The sequence below is a fragment of the Syzygium oleosum genome, unplaced genomic scaffold (assembly GCF_021117445.2).
Source record: "Syzygium oleosum isolate NSW1041296 unplaced genomic scaffold, Sole_v2.1 Sole_v2.07, whole genome shotgun sequence".
Classification (NCBI taxonomy): Eukaryota; Viridiplantae; Streptophyta; class Magnoliopsida; order Myrtales; family Myrtaceae; genus Syzygium; species Syzygium oleosum.
This window is the reverse complement of record NW_026607491.1, coordinates 1,589,415-1,611,318: the sequence shown is the minus strand read 5'-3', so window position 1 is coordinate 1,611,318 and position 21,904 is coordinate 1,589,415. Positions and strand designations below refer to the sequence as shown.

Below are 21,904 nucleotides of genomic sequence, written 5' to 3'. Positions count from 1 at the left end.
CACCTCTCCCAATTAAGATGTCGTACTTTAAGTCTTTGCAGTAAGCTGCATATCATTGCAAGATAGATATGCTCGGATGCATTTAGCAAGTCATTTCGTTTTGCGACTAACCAAAATATTGGTCAACTTTTCTTCAATTTGATGAAATAAAAATCTGCTGGTCCAAACTTTGTTCTCCTCCCCCGATTCAATTTGCATGTCAACCATGGGTCGAGAAAAGCAAGCTCAAGACTACTGCGTAGCTGTACTATCTGCATATCATTATCCCACTACTTCAAAATCTTTATTAAGTAAACATAGCCACGATAAAATAATCGAGCCAGAAGGGATAAACAAAGATCAATAGCATACATCCTTCGATCTACAAGGATAACTCTCAATGCCAAAAAAATCATCAAACCAAAATAAAGAATTCAACACTAAATGCGCAAGCGAAAAGCTTCATTGAGAGTTAAAAGACCACTACCATTTTTCTTGCCTGGAAGACCTGCAAGCAAACGTGACATCACTGTTTTATCACCTCGAGCTCGAAGTATGCTGCGTCAACCACACAAATATCAAAACTTTACCTTCATTCATAAAATTTCAAACGTAACTTGTAGATTTACTCCATAAAAAAAAACAATAGCTAGCGTACCCTACAAAAAATCGGGCACCCATGTAACAAGATTAAAACCTTCGATCACGATAAACATCTAATGAGTGATATATAGAGAGAGACATGTTGGAGGGACATATAAAGAACAAGCTCAAGACGATCGTGATGAATTTCGAAGCTTATAAAGGTTCGGTCATGCATATATAAGCCCTACTTCAAATATTTCACGTTTTTTCAAAGGAATATGGAAAAAAAGCTACCGCAATAAAAGTGATGTAGTCCATAGAGTGAAAAACTACCTCGGTTGGAAATTGACCAGAGTTGTCGCCAGTGAGATTTTTTATTTCTTGTCAGAGATTAGGACGATTGTATTTCTCTTGAATGAGGAAAATGTATGGGATAGAAAGTTTAAAACATTGAGCTTTAGAACTCTTAAATTTCTAATGGCCAGAGTTTAAGAGTTATTGTGTTACCATCTATGCAATTTTTATTCACGATCCTAGCTCGGTAATACGTGACTAATTATGTGGGTCCACCCTCCCATTTATATAGCCAAATTGCGTACCAAATATGCATTATCTGAGCTATTCCTTTCTGGAATGTTGTACTGGTATTATTGGATTACTGGTAGTCTAAATTTGATAACCATCATGATTATGAATTGACAGCATTTTCACAACACAATTGAAAAATAATTGGATCAAATACATTTAGCATCGTTTAAGATAGAGCCTATGATATGATGGGTCAACATGTTTCTTTTTAGTTTGTTTTCTTGTGCATATCATTGTTTTTAAATAGATCTCGTTATAGATTATTTATATTAATAAGACTATTTCATGATTTAATTAATCGACAGGTGAGGTCACTATCCTATGGATTCCTTTTCTTTTCAATATCCAAAATCTCTAGAATGAGTTTGACTAATAAATTAGTTTCAAAGAAAATCTTATAGAATTTTTCAAGTTGTATATGAGATCAATTAGCTGCTTTCTATATAGCTGATCCATCTATAACCATGTAGTGGTTGGAGAAGCACAAATGGACATATTCATTATTGTTTCTGTAATTCTTATTATTGGCATATGCTTTAAAAATTAATTATTGCAGGGCCATTGTCGGCTTCTTCGATATGCCCAAACCTGGTTGCCTTCAAATATGGCTAAAAACAAAATGAGGGGGCATGCATGGTATGCTTACGCGCCTTTCGTGCACATAAATATAGAACAAAATCCGACCCTATACTTAATGTCATATGTACACGCGAGTTACATTTATTTTCTATCAGATACCTTCGTAATTAGTGTTAATTATGAGAAGCGGTAAAAATGGTAATAGTGACAGGAGGAAGTTGCACTAAAAGAATGAAATCATATAATTCTCGGCCATTTATGGTAATATTTGAAGTGCTATGATTTCTTTCCCTCGAAGACCAGACGGAGCTTCTCGTAGAACGTTAGGAAATCTTGTCCACAACAATTAATACCATGAGCAGCTTGTATGGAAGTTGAAATACTTAATGACTTTCCTATCAAAATATTTTAAAAAGATTTATTGATGAAATTCCGCATTAACTTCGAATGACTTTGAATTGTATATTAAAAACATAATTGCTAATAAGTAAATCATTCCACGTATTCATGAAAAAGATTGACTAATATACTTTTAACAATAAAGACCTTAAAATATAAGACTATTTATCACGAAAAGCCGGATGCTTATTAGATAAAAATATAAGGTTTTTTTTTTTTCATTTTGAATTTCTATCTCCAAAGTTTCTTGCAATATTATAAAACGTTATGGATTTCAACAAAATATAATTGTCACCTTGCTTGTTCAAAACTAGAGTTTTTCATAAAGAAATAGGTCATTATTCTGCTGTAGTAAATTTGAAGAATACCATATCTATAGTTTTTATTTTGCAAATTAAATGGAAGAAATTTCATATTATCTCATCTTATGAACCTGACAAAGAGCGATCTAAGCTTAGAATGGGTACAAAATTATCAAAATTAGGCCATTCTCGATTTTTCTCTCATGATTCGATTTCTTAAAGGATATGTATCTATCAGGTGCATTGTGATTTATGAATCATAAGAAAAATCTATAGTTCACTAACAATTTTACGTCGATATAAATTTATTGGTTCTCTCGATTAAAAATTTATTATATCTTTATCTATCAAAGGAGGATATAGCTTTGTCGCATTTCTTTCTACATAGCTATGTACACAACCTTTTGGCGTGTAGAATTCACTTGTCTATAAAACGACACATAGAGATTTGTCATAACAATGAAATGCAACTATTTTATTTCTTCACAATATTTTTTTAAGCATAAAATCGTAAGCCTAAGTATAAAATTATCGTCCCATTGGCAGAAGGCATGGATCTCACTCAATATCTCGCATCTTGTAATATTTCTTACTTGATTTAAGTATTTCTATGATGGGTAATACAAATTTTAGGTGTTTCACTTAATCCTACTATTCCATTTGATTCGATTTTTATTCAGAATTCACAAAATTTTAAATTTCGATTCTCATTTTGTGTCCCGATTTGACAATTATAGATGTGGGTGATCCAAATATTGATTGGATTGCATTTATAAGAATCAAGTTATCGTATAGAAACAGGCAGTATATCTTTTTTTTTTGGTAAGTTAGAATTGCCTTTATACGTATATAATCGTGTCCAAGTATGTTTAGGTGTCGTGTTGATAGAAAGGACACGTTATTGTTGCATTGTGAGTGGTCTAGAAGGGTAAATTACCACAATACTCTTATTTTCGCGAATTAATTAATTGATATGAATTGACTAGTAGCGTAAATTTCATAACTAACATGATCATGAATTGACAGCATTTTCACAACACAAGTGAAGAATAATTGGACCAAAGACATGTAGCGGCGTATAAGACAGAGCCTATATGATAGGTCAACATGTTTCTTTTTTATTTTGTTTTCGTGTGCACATCATTGTTTTTAAATAGAACTTGTTACATATTGTTTATATTAATTAACCTATTTCATGATTTAATTATTTGACAGGTGGAGTCAATATCCTACCGATTCCTTTTCTTTTAAATATCCAAAATCTCTAGAACGAGTTTCAGTATTGAATTTATTTCAAAGAAAATCTTTTAGGTTGTATATGAGATCAGCCAGCTGTTTTTTGTATAGCCGATCTATCGATAACAATCTCTTGATCGGAGAAGCACATATAGACATGTTCATAATTGTTTCTGTAATTCATAATATTGGCGGATACTTTCAAAAATAATTATTGCAAGGCAATTATTGGCTTCTTTGATATGCCCTAAGCTGAAAGCCATTCAAATGTGGCAAATAACAAAATGAGGGGGGATGCATGGTGTGCTTACACGCCTTTTTTGCACGTAAATATAAAACAGACCCAATAATTAATGTCATATGTACTCGTGAGTTATATTTAATTTCTATCGGATATGCTCATAATTAGTGTTAATTATGAGAAGTGGTAAAAATGGTAATAGTGACAGGAGGAAGTTGCACTGAAAGCATGAAATGATTTTATTCTCGTATATTTATTTGAGTAGTTTTTTAGTCAAATTGAATTTGGAGTGGTATGATTTCTTTCCCTTAAAGATGAGATGGAGCTTATCCGGAGAAATTTAGGAAACTTTGTCCAAAACAATTTATTCATAAGAAGCTTATATAGACGAACACCATTGTCCTTTTTAGAGTAGACGAGCTTAGTCATGCAATTCTCTAATTTGTTTTAGACTTCAAATCAAATCTCACACATTCAGTACAGACATCCACATATATTAATATAACACCGTGAGGAAACAAAGCTTTCTCATTGATGCAGTACTTTATCAAAATAAAATTTCTTTTGATTTTCTGCACTCATGATTGACATGCAAACTGAATCAGGGAGGAGAACAAAGTTTGGACCAGCAGCCTTTATTTTCACCAAAATAAGCAAAGTTGGCCAATATTTTGCATAGTCGCAAAACCAAATGACTTGCTAAATGCATCTAAACCGATCTATTTTGCAATGATGTGCAACTTACTGCAAAGACTTAAAGTTTGACATGGCCTTCTAATGATAAATGCAAGCCATGTGTCTCTCCCAAAGTGAGACTCGTGCTAACTTGACACCTAAAGACAAAGTGTCATCACTACAAGGATTAGTCATCAAATTCTTCTTCCATTTGACCATCCACTACGTGAGACATGACCACATGTTCTCTTCTAATCTTGCATGAATGGATTAGTTGTCTTCTTAAGGTGAAGACACTTACACATATAGGCTAGGCATCATTTCATCTACTACTAGCTGATTCACTCTTTATGTTCTATTTGTACAACACATGGTAACGAAAAGATGAAAGTTTTGTGAGCTTATCACGTGTAGCCTTCCTTCTGCATGCAAGCTTACACTTGTTTTCTTTCACTTAAGAGTTAAAACATTAATTCTAAGAAGAGGAAGCATAATCCTTACCATAGCATAACCCTTTTTACCAAAAAGACTTCAAAGGGAAATGCTTCGCTACTTTTGAAATTATAAGTATGAAAGGAACAACTTCATCTTTCAAGAGAAAACTCAAGGTGATTTGAGCTTTGCATTGATTAAGTTCCGTTTGAGGTAAATGAATACTCTAGATATTAAGTTAGTTTAATCTACTCGACACTTTTAACTTGGATGATTGTGATATGCCATTTTGATGTGCTATGATATTGTAGGTTTGGTGGTTGTTGTTTTGTTGGTCTTGTACATGTTCAAAATGTGTGTGAATTGTTTTCTTAAAGTGTGATATTGTTGGCAAGGGCAATTGTTAAATCTGAACATGAAAATGTTATCCTTGAGCTGGTTGTTGAATTCGCCTTGCTGGTCTTATGCATGTTTAAAGGGTAGTTAATCATTTTACTTAAAGTGGAGTATATTTGGTGAGTGGAAATAATGAATTTCAACTCGGAAAAGTCATTTTGGTAAGTTCATATTTAACCGTCGTACATAAAATCTATTAATTTTTTAATATGTACATATTGATCTCTAAACTCGAGTAGAGTTTATTATTTAAATCTGGCTATATGTATTTTTGAACTCTAATAGATTTTACTCTCAGAATCTGGACATACTTATTTCTGAACCGGAACAAATTTTACTCTCAGAATCTGGACATACTTTTTTCTGAACCCGAGCAGATTTTATTCTCTAAATCTGGATATGAATCTAGACATACTTATTTCTGAACTGAGCAGATTTTATTTTCTAAATCTGAATATATCTACTTCTAAATCTGAATCTGGATATATCTATTTCTTAACTAAGAAAATTTTACTCTCAAAATTTGGATATATATATTTTTTAACCGAGTAGAATTTACTCTCTAAATATGTATATATGTATTTCTGAATCGAGTAGATTTTACCCTTTAAATCTAGATATATTTATATTATGAACCCGAACAGATTTTACTCTTAAACCAGAATATATTTACTTTCTAAATATGAATATATTTACCTTATGAACCGAGTAGATTTACTTTGAGTAGATTTTTGTCTTTTTGAGTCTAATCACATATTGCTTCATACTTATTTGCTTGAATAATGCATTTCATTGTTTTAAGGGATATATGATGTAAAAAGAAGGTGAGTACATGCGTGCAAATACTTATTTATCATGGCTTGTATGAGAATAATGTAATTTTCGTCACCCACAAATCAACGATGACGATGCCCGTGTGTCGGGATGCCCATAGGTCGGGATGCCTCGGAGGGTGTACCGAGATGCCTCGAGAGTCGAGATGCCCCGAAAGGTATACTGGGATGCCTCAGGAGTTAAGATGCCTCGTAGGTCGAGATGCCCTGGGAGTGTTCAAGAAGAGAACTAACGAACCTAACACATGAGTATGAATGCTATATATCAAATGCTTGCATCTGAATGAAAATATTATGGAATAACGAAATGATCAGATTATTGTGGCATATCTAAATGGAAATGGTATAACATTTATTCAAGTTCTCTACATACTGTTTGTTATGCATGTACGTTGTTTGTGCCATGTGAAGTGGTAAGATGATTTTCCTAACTTAAAACTAGAGATTTCATTTACTGGTTCTCGGCTTATTCCTTTATTTTTTAGACGTGTAGGAATGACAATTTGCCGCCAATGCTTGCTGGTTTTCCTAGATACTATGAGTGCTAGTTTTTGATTGATACGACGGCGGCGATGTCTGTGACTCATCAGTGGAGAATATAGATGGTCCATGATGTAAAGTCTGCCTATGTATAGGCAGACTTTTGAAGTATAATGTAATATGGAGATAGGCGACCTCGACATTTATCCGAGGACTTTGGTGTTTTGTCTTTTGCTTGGATGATGTAGTAAAGTTGTAAAATTGGTGTTTAACAAAAATAAAATTAATATCCATGTTTAACTCGTGCGATTTTCTTGTACGGGATTTTATTGAGGAAAAATTTAATTGAGCTTCGACATGCTATTACTGAATAAACAATATAATTAGGAAGGACACGTGTCACGAGTGACGTTCTGGGGTGTCACACCAATAGGCTAAAGTGAAATTTTGTCTATAAATGAGACCACAAATCATAAAAGCGAAATTTCTAATATATTCTCTAATAATTTTTATCATTTGTTAATCTATCTATTTGTCTTTTTTTTTTTTTGCTATTTTTTCTTCATATTTTGTAAGAAATATTATGGATATTAAAAATCTTATCTACTTTTATCCCACCTTGTATCCGGGCTATATCCCTCCTATATCCGACTATATCCTGTCTTGGGCAGGCACCGAACACGGGATAGGATAAAATCTATCATATCTCGAATTTTATCCCGATTACCAAACATAGCCTAAGATTATTTAGCCGGAAAAGCCAAATGCTTAATCTACACACATAGGTGCATTCCTTAACTACTAAAGCAACCCATACGAAAAATTATGCTTAAGCAAATATATAGAAAGTTTTATTTTTTGCAACTGTTCGAAAAATATATAATTGATAATTGACTATTATGTGATTTTAGAAGCCCATATTTTACCTAAGCCTTTTGAATTTAGAGCAACTTTGACCTGGCATAAAATTCATAGAAAGGTCGATCGAAGAGCTTAATTGGGTAATATTCATAAATATCTTTCCATCAATGCCCAATTTACTTGAACCGGACGACTAGATCTCAAGATATCACACCTTTCAACAAAAATTGTTTGATCTTGAGGGTGTTTGAAAATTTGTGGTCTTACATATTCCAATAGTACAGATCAAGCCGCAACTCTTTTCAACTCCCTAAGAATCACATCGACCGGATTTAAGAGAAAAAATAAAGAATATCACAATTTTTCACCACAACCTCCTATTCGGCCTATTCCCTATAAGCATACATATTTTAACACTTTTCGATGATTGAATCACATTTTCAGTAAGATTGGATCATAGGCTTTTCATGGGTGCAAAAATCGTAAAAGAAGGGAGTGTTGCAAGGGAAAAAAAGTATACTTTCCATAGCATAATGAAAAACATTAAGTGACGTATACGATGTAAATTGTCACACTGATAAAAAGACATCTTGATAGGGTAAGGGCAACTATAGAAATTTGACGGGACAAAATAATGCTTATGAGATAATGAAAGTGGACTGTCTATGTAAGCAAAGATATGTACATTTTGTGATAGTTAATGTTGCGGAAGCCAAGCGATCAAATAACAAATTTGACAGAATAAGAAAATAAATCGGACACCAGATTTACGTGGTTCGGTCGTAGTGACCTACGTCCACAGGGAGAGCAGCACAGAATTTCACTATAGATCAAGCGATACAACGGAGATTACAACTACACTCGAGTCACTCAAACACTCTCGGTGTTTTCCAAGCCTTAATTATATCTAATAACTCACGCAGTGTTTAGCCCACAATTCCTCACGAAATAATCTCTCAATCTCGCGAAAGAATTATACACAAATCTTACCACAAGATTTAATCGCTAAAAACACTTAAACTCTTGATGTAATTTCACGAAGAAAACCCACGGAGTTAATTCACAAGCACTCGATGAAACGACGCTTCAATATTTCTCCCTCTCTGTCAACAGTCGCGGAACAACAAGCACTCACGAATGCGGCGCTTCAAGAATACCCCCAAAGGTCTGCACCAATCTTGCGACTATATATATAACATATTTGGCGAAGGAAACCAAATATAAGTCTGATCCATCCGTGAAAAGGAATATCGCACGAAAAGAAATCCTCGCATAGCATCCACTAAAATTCGGTCAATTCAGTCAGCAAAGGCCATGGTCAACTTTCCTTTTCTATTTGCCTTGGCTGACTTCACAAACTGAAACAAATATGCGCCCCTCCTTTTTTTTATTTTATTTCCTCTTCTTTCAACCAGACTTTCCTTTTCTTGTTTTGTTTGGAATCCTTGACCAACGAAACTTTTACACCGAAAAGAAAACTCTGGATTTCCATGGCTTATATTTGGACGTCCGCAAACACTAATTCATCACGGGTCGGGTTTCGTTCATGTGCTCAAACTCGAGACATATTTTAACAGTTAATATTTATATAGACCACAACACCACAAAATCCACTAGCTACAACATATCAACTTGCCAATTTACAAGCTTTACACGCACATACATTGTGGTGATTAAGGACATAATGGAAAGACATTGTTGAAGTGAGATCTTTGTTTTCTCTAATATAGCGTACTGATTTTCTTTTGAGCACTCTATTCTTTTTTATTGCACTGCAGGGCATGATGTCAAAACTGAAAGTTCAGTTTCTCTTCAAGAAATCCCTAATGGAGAGTTTCTTGAAAAGCCTTCGTCTCTTTCTAAACCATTGCCAAGATAATAATGGAGAAAAACGGAATGTAAGAAAATCTGTCAGTTTCTTACTCGACTCCTTCTCAATGAGCTTTCATGTCAGTACAAATGTGACTATCATCTGTTAGATAGCAGAAGAGATTCTCATTCTTAAAGCTCTCCGAAACACGATGCACGACAATTCGGATCAATTGTCTAAGGTGTCTTGCTAACAAAGGTTCTAGGTCGCCGATTAAGCCAACTGTGTAGAGTACGTCAACACTTTTAGGAAACTTGAAACTGGCAAAGTGAGACATATTTGCACATCACAGCAAAATTCGACATGAAAAAGGGGGAGAAAACCTTCTTTACCTCTCCAAAGACACTAAATGTCCCGATGAAACTGTTCATGAAAGATATGTAATATCTTTCCTAGCTTATATACGGAATAGAAAGCTCGGGGGCAGAGATGAGAAATGCCAAAAGTAAATTGAAAAAGTAAATTGGGTGAAGCTCTGCTAATACTTGAGCATTTGAGTTTAGACAAAGCATTCTCTCTATAATCTCAACCTTTCCATTTCTAGATTCTTGGCTTTGTCCTCGAATGCGCAAATCTCTCTGTACACAAATAATTTTCAAGTCTAGAATTAGCGAACGAATTTTATTCATGCCAGACGAAGTGAGCTCAATCTCTAATTTTATATTTGAATTATAAGTAGCTCCAATTCTCTCCTTCACAAAAACGTTAATTGGAATTCCTTCACAAATCACAATGGACATTGGCTTGTATGCTCTTCCCGTCTTAATTTGATCAGACACGTTCTTGCGGTGAATTTTCTTTCTTGCTTTATTTTTAAAAAAGAAAGCAACCTAATAAGCTGATTTCCTTTTTGATTTGACAGCACCAATTTATTTAAGGGCAGAAGCCACTAAAAACCCTAAACTATACCCACCGTGGCACATTTATAATAAACTTTTTTTTATCACCAAAAATTCCAAACCTATATCAATGTAACACATTTATCTTTCATAAAAAATCTGTCAATGAGAACCGTTAAAAAATTGCCTACATAGATGTCAAAAAGCAAATAATGTTGACATGGATAAAAATAACGTTGTTTTGGCTGAAAAATCATCTAAAGAAACTTTGATGGAAAGTAAATGTATCACATAAGTACAAGTTTGGGATTTTTTATTTCACAAGAAAAAGTTTAGGGTAAATGTGTAATAGTTGGTGTAATTTGAGGTATTTGATGTTATAAAAATAAGTTCATGGTAAATTTATCACGATTGGTATAGTTTGGGAGTTTTGTGGCTTTTTCCTTTATTTACATTTATTGCAAGAACATTTGTTTGTTTTTTTTTTATGGACAAAATTCCAAACAAAATTTCTTTGTTGGATATGCCAAAACAAACGGGGGATCTTTTGCTGTTTATGTTATGAAATTCTTTTTGTTAAGAAGTCTCCTTTGTTGCTTAGATTATTTCACATAGGATCAAGTTCTCGGCTTAGTTGCGTGAGTTTACGGTTATTCCCTTATTCCCTTTTGATTTCCTAACATACTTTACATTACGTCATATGATGCGTCCCGCTTTACTCTTTGCACAATGCATTTTGATTCGTACATCTCCTTTTTTCGATAAATTAAACGTCTACATGATAGCGATGACGACGTTCCTTATTGTTAGTGGCGTCGTGTTCTATCACATGGTGGCTATTCCCATAAAAATATTCTGGCGATGTCCATTGATCATGCAACAACGTTCCTTATTGTCAGCAACGTAAAGAAAATGCTGGTTTGAAGATTGACACTTTCATATTCCAAATTTGGGTGAATGCCATGAAAAATTACACCAAACTAATTTTTTAACCATCAAAAACCTCGAACTGGTGACCTGTGACAACCTCCAAAAACCCCAAATTGATACACCTATAATCACAAAAAATCACAAAACTGGTAAATCTGTGACAAATAGAGGGGTAAAACCCTAAACTGACACACCCGTCAACTGCCACGTGTCATTCAACTTAGAAATTTGACGATAAAATTTAACAGAAATCAACAGAGGGTAAATTTGTCACAGATGTACTATCTTGGCGTTCTCGATGGTCAAAAAATTAGTTTTTGGTAAATTTATTACATGTGTACCAATTTCGGATTTTTTGTGGTATTAACCGTTCAGATTTTAGTAAAGAAAATTCAAGTATATAAGGGCGCGATCAATAACCATTCTATTCCTGAGAATAATTTTTAGCTAGAAACTATTTCTGTTCCCTGAATAAGTTTCTGAGCATAAAATAGCATTTGATAACAACACAAAATTTCTATTATCGGAATAGAAATTCGTTTGATAACATTGATGTAGAATTCGTACATTGGCTAGACGCAACCGCCGGCTGCGGGCGACAAGGGCGAGCAATGAAAAGAGTTTTTATTTCTATTTCTAGAAAAGTAGAAAATTAATACTTCTCATTTATGTTCCTAACCTATTTCAAATTTATACTTCTCATTTCTGTTCCTCACCTATTTCTATGCTAAAAATTTGTCTCGAAATAGAAAAATGAAATTGCGTTACCAAATGAATTTCTATTCAAAACCTGTTCCTAGGAATAGAAAAATAGAAAAGCAGAGAAATATAATGGTTATCATTTGTGTCCTAAATAAATGAGCTAATGCCACCAAATTCTCAATCTGGTATATCTGTACCACATTTACCTTAAATTAATTTTCGTGTCACAAAAAATCTCAAGCTGGTACACTAGTGCCACATATACCCCTACTAATTTTTGTGTCTAAAAAATAAATCCAAAATCGGTATGCCCATAAAAAAATTATTTAAATCTAAGGGCAAAATCGCAAGATTCCAGCAGATTTTCCAATCTCGATTCATTTTCTCCATATAAAGCTTCCCCCAAACAACATCATTTAGAACACCCATTTATGTTAAATTTCCGCGTCAAATCCACATCACGCACCGGTCGTCCGAGTTGTTTGCCGCTATGTTTCCATGTCAGCTATTTAAAGGGATATAAAAAGAAAGCTAATGTATGGTAAATTTGTCGTCGGTGTAATATTATGGGATTCTTTGTGACACGAGAATTAATTTGCGTAAATGTGGCACGAGTCTACCAATTTGAGTATTTTTCGTGATAAAAAAATTAATTCGAGATAAATATGGTACGGATGTACCAATTCGAGACTTTTGGTAGTATTCCAAACACGGGAAAATTATTTGTGGAGATTAAAAAGGTTTTAATCCCATGAAAATAACATGGGCCCAAACGCTCCATCTGAAAAGCCCAGTCACAGGTCAAGTCAAGAGCGTGCCCCCCGTTGACTCGTTGACCAATTGCTAGGGCTTCTTTTTTATATATGCCTTCGCACGGAGGGGAACAGATCGAGCTTCGCACTTTTACCAGTTCGTCGAGACTCTTCGAGATCGAAGAACCGAAGCAAATCTCGCAGGGGAGGACGAAGCTTCGGGTCGAAGCAAGAGGTTCGATTTCTCCATCCTTTTCGGTTCTGTTCTTCGTTTGAGTAGTCTCTCTCTCTCCAGATTCTTAGCCGTTTGAGGCGTTTGAGATTGCCCTATGGTTTTTGGTGATTACGATGATGATGTTGACGATGATTGTTGCCGGAATGTATTTTCCCCTTCTTGTCACCTCCCCGATGTGCCATGAGTTTTTTTTGCTGCCATTCTTTCCGGGTTTTTTTTCTTTTTTGGTTTTGGGTTTATGTTTCTTCGATTTGGGAAAATGGGAGCTGCGGGGTTTTGCCTGGTTGATATGCTGAGATGTGAAGCTTTTTACCTTTGAACCTGCATTGATGGCCATTCGGCCGTGGCTCTGCTGAAGCTTGTGCTTTTAGTGGAGTGGCGAGCACAGATCGAGCCTCGGAATTGTTGGATTGATTTGCGTTTTTGGGGTTTTTGCTGCCTTATTTTTTCGGTTGGAATTCTTTTTAGGCTGCGCGATATGAGGAGGTACAGTCCACCGTACTACAGTCCTCCGAGACGGGGATATGGGGGTCGAGAGAGGAGTCCTCCTCGGAGGGGATATGGTGGCGGCAGCGGCGGCGGCGGCGGGCCTGGTGGCTATGGGAGGCACAAAGAACGGATGCATGGGAGCCTTTTGGTTCGCAACATTCCTCTGGACTGCAGGTATTTGTCTAGTTATCGAATTTCTCTCTTATGCAGTTTTAACTGAGCGCTTAGCTATCGATCTTTCTTTGGAAGGAAATGTGCAAATTACGGCATTTTTAGATTTCTTTGTGAAGGGTTTTTTCACCCCTTTTCACTGGTGATTGGTTGCAGGGCGGAAGAACTCAGGATTCCCTTTGAGAGATTTGGTCCTGTAAGGGACATTTATCTGCCACGGGACTACTATACAGGGTGAGGAGTTGTCCTGGTTGAATAATTTGTGGGGTGCTTATTTTTCTGATCGGTTTCTAACCTGCAAGCTTGTGCTTCTTTATTCTGCTACGTATCTTTAATTTATTCTGCTTGTGCTTGGTGTTCTGAATGTTATGCTAATCAAGCATATGAGTTTGCCTTGTTGTTACCATCTGTTCTGTTGATGAATATAGTAAAAGTTATTTAAGACTACACCAGACTAGCCTGTTTAACAGGTTGGACATGGAACACTTAGACAAAACAAGAACAAGAACAACAGCAGAAGGGGACTCTTAGGTATATATAAGAAAAGGGTATGGTTTATAACTGCATCTGAGTCCAGTTACATCCAATGATTGGGCTCATCATAAGTAAAAAAATCTGACCGAAGCAGTATTGATCTGGTTAACCAGATTGCGTATCTCCTCCAACATGTAAAAGTGATAATACCAATGTGGGATATGGACTTCTTAATGAAGTTTTATGTGCCAAACATACTACTACTGAGCTACCATATCCTTTTTGGCATTTGAAAGATTGTTAATATTCTTGTCTTCACACACTTTTTAAATGTAGACTAATAGATGTAGTGCGAAGATTTAGAATCTGCAATTGAATGGTACGTTAGCACATTCTATTGCACTTAAATGTTTAGATCTCTGTCTAATCAAGACAATATTGAGCTCTAAGCTGATTTTTTTTTTTTTGGCGAGCCATGCTACATGTTGGCACATAGCAATATTCTCATGGCTTTTCTGTTTCTCTCATAGTTCCCACTTTGACTGGTTTATCAGGGGTTGTTAGTTTGAAGTTAAAACATGGTGAAAGCCTACATTTAACGGAGGATCTTTGTCATTGCCTTTCAAATTCGTTCATGAAGGTTTTAGAAGATGAATTCGAATGAAGAATGTTCCTAGTGAAGAGAAATAGAATTATACTACCAGTAGAGTTTGGAAGCAGAAGAATACTCTTGACCCATTGAAGACTGCAAGAAGAGAATTTAAGTGTGGGAAGTGTTGATTTCTTTGTTAGAAGATGTTCATATGAGGAATGTTCCTAATGAAGAGAAACATATAATTACACTATCGATAGAAGTTTGGCAGAAGAAGATTCACTGTTGACCAATTGAAGACTCACGGAGACAATTTAAGTATGGGCAGCTTTGATTTCAAGCGCATCTTAGTTTTACAAGTCTGGAGATTTTTGAAGTCATTTTGCTCTTTTGAAGTGTCATTTCATTCATCATTCATAACAAAAGCGCAGCCAATAAGCTTGGGTGTGCGAGCTGCTTTTCGCAAGTGTATCCATTTATCTGTTGGTACTTCGAAATGGATATTTATTAGATTCAAAAGACACATGCACTCAGATGACAGCATTGAGGTAACAATTAGTACGCTTGTTTTAGTAGATGCTTGAATAATCTGTGCTAAGTTGAATGTTCTAAACATATCTCGTCCAAATCTTACTGCCTATGGTTTTTTTTTTTTTTTTAATAGGCAACCTCGAGGATTTGCTTTTGTGGAGTTTGTGGAACCTCATGATGCTGCTGATGCTCAATACCATATGGATGGACAAAATTTTGCGGGGCGGAAAATATCTGTGGTTGTTGCTGCAGAGAATAGGAAGAGGCCAGAGGAAATGCGTCGAAGAACTAGAAGGTAGTGTTCTTATCGGTAAGAGGGTGCTTTGCTCATTGTTAGGCTGCTTGTCTCATGGTTATTCTTAATATTGTGCAGGGAACCTTCAGGCCATGGAGGAAGATCTTACCATGGTGAGATGATTCTTCAATTAAAATTTTGCCAGACGAGCCTAGATTTGTATAGTCTGAAGATGTTGCCATGTTTCTGAGTGTGGGAATCATATTGTATGAGAGATCATGAGAAATATGTTGTCCCAGTAGTATTGACCTTTATTGTCATGCCATGCTTTAGCTTTTCAGGGTTGACCTAGGAACTCTAGAAAAGCGTTTGTGAGAACTATTTTCTTGCTCATAAATTTTGGTGGCAGGTGTCATTTGTTAACTCGGTAGTTGGTTGCCATCCTTTCATTTCGCATATATGAATTACCACCAGTCTTTTTCATTTCAAGTCTCAAATTTGAGCTATGGCTTACTTATTGAGTGCTACTGCTAGATTCCTACCTCAGATCTGGCCATTAGGAATAATGGTTTTTGTTGCTTCAAGATCTGAAGCTTTGTCCCAAAAAGAAAAGAAAGATAGAAAGTTTGTGTACGGGCTTCCTTTTGTAAGAGTCTACTTTGCTGACATATGGGAGACGAAGTGCTTATTTTTCCATAGAATGTTTATTTATTTTGAGTCACTAGAGTCCAGAATTCCAGATTGTGATCTTGCATATTTAATTACTGGCGAGTCTCTTAGGCTTTCTACCTTATGCGTAATGGTTCTCCATCACTATTGCATTGTTGATTTATCTCTTCCATATCCATTTTGATTATAGAAATTTCTGTTTGGAAAAATGCTTGAAATTGTAAAATAGTATGGAAGGGATACTTTCATCTCTTCAGCAATGGTCTACTGAAAATCTCATATTCTTAGTTTAAAACACTATTCTTTCATTTCTTTAAAATGGTAGAGCAGGACTATTTTGAACTTTCATCTGTAGAATGCAAAACAATGCTTGTAAGAAGTGAGGCTTGGTTTTAAATTGCAGGACGTTCTCGTTCACGTTCGCGATCTCCTCGTCGCCCATCGGCTTCTAGGAGTCGGCATCGCTCCAGGTATGGATTATGTAGAAAGGCATATTATGATTATTACTGGGCTACGCAATTTGGTAAGCCAGATTATTTGTACATGTGGAGAAGCAAGAATAGAACAACAGTAGTTTTGCTGGCAATAAATATTGCTACATACTCCATTGAAAGCATAATGTTAACAGGTCATACTCTCCTGTGCCAAGAAAGCGTGGGGATCATTCTGTATCACCTAGTAGAAGGCATGCTGATGACCGCTCAAGATCGCCGCGAGCCCCTTCACAAGAGCGCGAAGGAGGACGGAATGGCAGGTCATACTCTCCCGATTATGACAATGGATACCATAAGGGAAATGAAAATGGGTAGGAAATTTATTCATTCTTTTCCGCTTGGTTACATCATCATTTTTGGACTGAGACCCTCCTAGGATGAATTAGTCTTCTTTACCTATGCAATCTAAAAGGGGGATCAATAAGAAGCAAGCAGTAACTAGGGCTAGTGTTGGCATAGATGATTTTCCATGACTCATTTTTCTCCTGTCATTTCGTTTGTTGAGAATTATCAGCATCCCTAGGAGGGTCATATTTCATTTAGTGATGAATTTTTAAATATAGAGGAGGTACACAGTCATAGCAGTTCACATAGTTCTGTAGTTCATTTGCCACCTAGCTCCTTGGGTTAGCCTTGAGGATTGTGTGGGGATGGTTAGTGGGTGCATATGCTTTCTTGTGTGGGGTGGTTGTCACTGGTTATTCATAATTGGCAGATAGCATGTGGGCATGAATGCATGATTTCTGAATTGAGAGTCGATTTGTGCAATAGTGAGTCTTATGAGGCAAAAAATACCAAGCGCTAATGTCATTGATCGAAAGTTTGTAGGATTGCAGTAAGATAGTGTGAAGTTGTTTAAGAGTTTTGCAAGGAAATTGGTCTTCAATGGAAAATCAAGAATGGCAGCTCTAAGAAAGAGAAGTCTGCAGAAGTGGGGTAGAAGTTGCTAGAACATAGGAAACAATTGGGCAATTGACCCTTGTCTCATTTCACCAAAAATTGACTCGTCCTGATTTAAAGTTGTGGTGATAGATGATTTTAATGTTTAGAATGATGATTCATAACCATCACAGGCTTCAAAAGAATTTCACGTTGCATATAATTAATTATGTTTGTTACAAAAAATAATGCCGGTCATGACTTTGACATCGATGATGGAGATGCCTTTAGCCTTATGAAACAATTAAGCTACTAATGGCTGGTTAATTTAGTTTCATCTATCTTTTCATTTGCTGAACTTTGAATATGCAACTGCTGTGTAACTTTTTAACACCTTGACGGTATGCCTTACAATGGACATGTTTTTGTTTGATTTTATAATTGATGCCAAGGATCAATAATTTTTGTTTCGTTTTGGTTGCCGTAGCTGATGTGTGATCTATGCAATGCTTGTAGTATGACACTGTCAATTTGCAGAAAATCCAGGTACGAGTCAGGGGAAGCACATGATCGTAGGAGTTCATCTCCAGCTGCTGACGCATCAAGATCACCTTCTGGATCGAGATCGAGGTCTCCGGACCCATCGCCCAGCAGATGAGGAAATATGAGGTCAATGGTCTTTCTACTTTGATAAACGCAGTTGTCATTTTGTACTATCGGGGTTTATAGCACTTGTTAATATAATTTCGACATGCACATATCGCAGATGTTCCAGCAGAAGTTGCAGCAGATGTGTTGTATCTTATCTAAACAGTTCCATCTTTTTTTGTGTTTTCAAATTAAAGAGATTGTTATTTGCTTGAATTAAATAGCTGACGCTCCTCAACTCTGTTAGTGTAGTTCCCAATATGTCGAGCGCTGCATGTGGGGACTCTTACCTTTGCTTGCTGTGGGGGTTGTGGATCTGTCTGAATAGAATTCATCCTTTTGATTAACATGTATCTGCGGGATGTGAAAAAACTTGTAGCGATTGCAAGTTGCTCCCGTGAAGTCCTACTTCGTTTGGATGTGATTGATCACGGAGTCCTCTGAATTTATCTCTTCATTTTCATGGTTACTCTTCTATCAATGAAGGAATGTTTTTGGAGGGGAGGAGGAAATATTGTTCTTTGCTCTGCAATATCAACAACCGCATTGAAGTTCCCGTTTCCCCGTCGGCTGTATTTACGTGGACCCCTTTGTTATGTTTCGGCCTTTTCAAGTGAAAAGACCAACCTCCCTCTCTCCTGAAGTCTGGATTCGTGTAGTTTTTCGACGTAGCCCACTCGCCCCATCCACTACTCCCAACATCCACACCCAAATGAGACCTTAGCCCCATCAGTCCACAGTTTGCCCCTAAATTTTCGAAACCCAAAAATTTGTGGGTTGTACTAGCTTTACTCGTTGCGAATAGAGCTCCCTTCATCCATATTCCGCTTGCTGTTACGCTGGAAGGAACGGTGCTTTTAATGGCGGCTCTCGTTATTCCTGTGGCCGGCTGCTTCTCGGTCTGTTAACCCTGCCGGTGACCAGCATTGGTCTCGAAGTCTGTCTTGCTGCTGAGGCTAGGTGTTTTCATGGTGGCTACGTCCAGCTCCTGAGGTCGGCTTTATCTCGGCCTGGCTTCTTCCCTGTTAGAGGTTTGCTTTGGGCCTCCGAGTCTGTCTTTGCTGAGGTGAGGGCCTGCTATGAATACGTATGGTTTAAAATGGAGAGTGAGATAGAAAAGGAACAAAGACATGCTGCACTTTGTAGATTTATGGGTAGAATGTGGTCCGAGGATGTTGTAGCTAATGTGTTTGAGAAAATTCCTGAAGAAAAATTGAAATAATGTAACCTTACTTTGTTGAGGAAACTCTGCTCTAGACCAAATGTAAACTTCCATGCATACCTATCTACAATGAGAAAGATTTAGAAAACTGAAAACGTGGTGTGCGATTAAATAGAGCCGGGTTTGTTTTCCTTTACGTTCAACTCAGAAATTGACGAGATGAGAGTTCTTGAAGCTAGCCCGTGGTCTTTTTCAAGCAACTTGATTGTTCTCTAACAACAGAACCCCGGGATTCCTGTTCTTTTTTTTTTTTTTGGTCAAAAGGGATTCTTGTACATCGAAACAATTCACGCATTGTGCCTTCTTGGTGCAAATGCTTGGCTTGCCATTAGCAAGGATTATAGAATATGTGTTGTGCGAAGTGGGTTCAAAAATGGGGAAAGTGCTGGAGTTGAAAATGGAAGCGAAAAGGGGCAACCCATGTAAAGTGGGTAGAGTACAAGTACTCTTAGATTTATCGACCCCGCTAAAACCTAGGGGTTGTGGTGAATTGTGAAGACGACCAACTGTGGGTAGATTTCAAGTATGAATGTCTTCCTCACTTTTGCTATTCATGCGGGAGAATTGGCCATTATACCGCTAGCTGTGAGGAAGTGCCATATAAAGAATTCGGACCAAAGGAAAATGGCTCTAGTAATTTTGGTTATGGTTATTAAAAACGGAAGCACGGAGGCAAGCTCTTTCTGGAAGTTGTTTCATGGGAAAGAATTCCCAGTGCCTGAGGAGGAAGAAATCGTATCAAAAACACCAGCACGGGCTAGTAGAATAGAGGACTTTATAACCAACCGAAGGTGAAAATCAGCAAATACCAATAGAGGTCCAGCAAAAGGAGTTGTCGAAGCTGAAAGGTAAAGGAGTTATTATTATTATTTTTGGTCATAAAGCTCTTGTAATTTCATTTACTTAGAAGATAGTTTGTTACAAGAAATCATGATATTCGAACAAAGTATTGATAAAAGGAAAGAAGGGGGGTGCAAGAGCCAGTTCGGTTTGAGAAGGCCTTTTTGATGGGCCCGGGCTAGGCAATCGGCGGCTTGATTCGTTTCTCGGCCGCAAAAAGAGATTGATCCGTGCGGTAATTGGATTAATAAGCTTTGGCAGTCTTGGACGACCGATTGGATTGACCATGGGCTAATTTCAAGGCTCATTATCCACTTAATACACGTGGAACAGTCAGAGTTGAACTCCACTGTTGTACTTCTAAGTTCGTGGACTTCGTTGTACTTCCCCTCCTTTAGTTTGTGGACGTCTCTATGCTTCGCCTTATTGAGCTCGCATTGCAGGCAATCTCGAACGGCTAGGGTTTCGGTTGCGGAGGAGTCCGGTGCCCAGATACCCTTGGCGAACCCGTCGATCATCCTCCCTTCGTGATCTCGGCATAGTCCCGCAACAGATCCGTTCCCCGAATCGGCGCTCCAGGCCGCATCTACGTTCCATTTACGGCTCCCCTTCTCCGGCGGCTTCCAAAATTCGGGGGCTTCCTTCAGCTTCTGCCCTCCTGTTTTCTCTTTGATGATGGCAAACTTTGTGTAGCTATTCCCGGTATTAATGGCTTCCTCTACCACCAGCCACGGGTTCGGCTTCCGCTTGCAAAAAATCAGGGTGTTTCGCCCTTTCCAGATCTGCCATAAGCAGTCCACTATGCGTGCCGGTGGGGAGGATGTTCCACTGTTCAGATCGATTGCGAGGTATGTTGCTAGCCATGCTTGATGCGGTAATTTAGGCAGTGTATGTTGATGTATATTCCGTAATCGACCGGACTTGGGTTGTCCATTTACATATCAGGAATAGGTGCTCTGTGTCTCAGGATGGTTGCGATAGATGGGACAAAGAGGGTCAGGTACGCACTTGCGTTTGTAGAGGTTTTCCCGAGTTGGGAGAGCATTTTGACATAAGCTCCATAGGAAGAAACGTATTTTTGGGTAAACTGGTAGCTGCCAAATTGAAGTCCATAGGTTTCTAGGTGGCTGGTATGATGATGAGGCCTGGTTGTTATTATTTTGCATGCTATCTGTCATTCGGATGCGGTTGTAGCCCCCTTTGACCGTATAACCTCCTGATTTGGTGCCTGCCCATATCAATTTATGTTCTACTGGAGATGTGCTGATAGGGATTAGCAATATCTGATTCACCACTTCCTCTTGAAAGATTTCTTTCAATTCTTGTTCTTTCCATTCGTGGGTTTCTGGTTGATAAGGTCGCCCACCGTTGTGGTTCATTACGCCTTGCTTGGACCTCCAATCTTCCCTATAGGGAGTCATACATCCTCTCTAGTTTTAATTTTCCTACCATCCCCGACTCTCCATCTGGCTTCCTTTTCTATAACTTCTCTTCCCACAATCAGACTTTGCCAACCCCACGATGGTCGGTGGCCTTTTTTTTGCATGCAAAACTGTCCTTGTGGGTAATAGAGGCCTTTCAAAACTTGGCTCCATAAAGCTTCAGGTTCATGCACCAGTCTCCAGGCTTGTTTCCCCAAAATGGCTTTGTTCAAAGTGATAAGGTCCCTGAACCCCAGTCCTCCCAAGTCTTTTCTTTTCTTCAAAGTTTCCCAACTTTTCCAGTGAATCCCTTCTTTGTCAGCTT

At 37.3% G+C, this 21,904-nt stretch overlaps 1 protein-coding gene across 4 annotated transcripts; it reads left to right on the top strand.

Moving 5' to 3' along the window:
- Positions 1-12,773: 12,773 nt before the first annotated feature.
- Positions 12,774-18,449, top strand: LOC115682222 (serine/arginine-rich SC35-like splicing factor SCL30). Of its 4 annotated transcripts, none has more exons than XM_030606378.2 (9): positions 12,774-12,914; positions 13,383-13,577; positions 13,731-13,808; positions 15,305-15,466; positions 15,545-15,579; positions 16,479-16,545; positions 16,704-16,829; positions 17,995-18,117; positions 18,215-18,449. In XM_030606378.2, the coding sequence occupies exons 2-8, from the start codon at positions 13,393-13,395 to the stop codon at positions 18,104-18,106; spliced, it is 765 nt and encodes a 254-aa protein (XP_030462238.1). In that variant the 5' UTR covers positions 12,774-12,914; positions 13,383-13,392; the 3' UTR covers positions 18,107-18,117; positions 18,215-18,449. The 4 variants fall into 4 exon arrangements, with proteins under 4 accessions (XP_030462238.1, XP_030462237.1, XP_056169202.1 ...); XM_030606377.2 differs by having other exon boundaries at positions 17,986-18,117; XM_056313227.1 differs by having other exon boundaries at positions 16,704-16,880.
- Positions 18,450-21,904: the final 3,455 nt, after the last annotated feature.

Excerpts from the sequence above, each read along its gene's own strand:
- LOC115682222 (XM_030606376.2), top strand. The coding sequence starts at position 13,393 with ATGAGGAGGTACAGTCCACCGTACTACAGTCCTCCGAGACGGGGATAT. Across the intron at positions 13,578-13,730 it reads AACATTCCTCTGGACTGCAG|GGCGGAAGAACTCAGGATTC; the intron begins GTATTTGTCTAG and ends GATTGGTTGCAG. Across the intron at positions 16,546-16,703 it reads AGGAGTCGGCATCGCTCCAG|GTCATACTCTCCTGTGCCAA; the intron begins GTATGGATTATG and ends TAATGTTAACAG.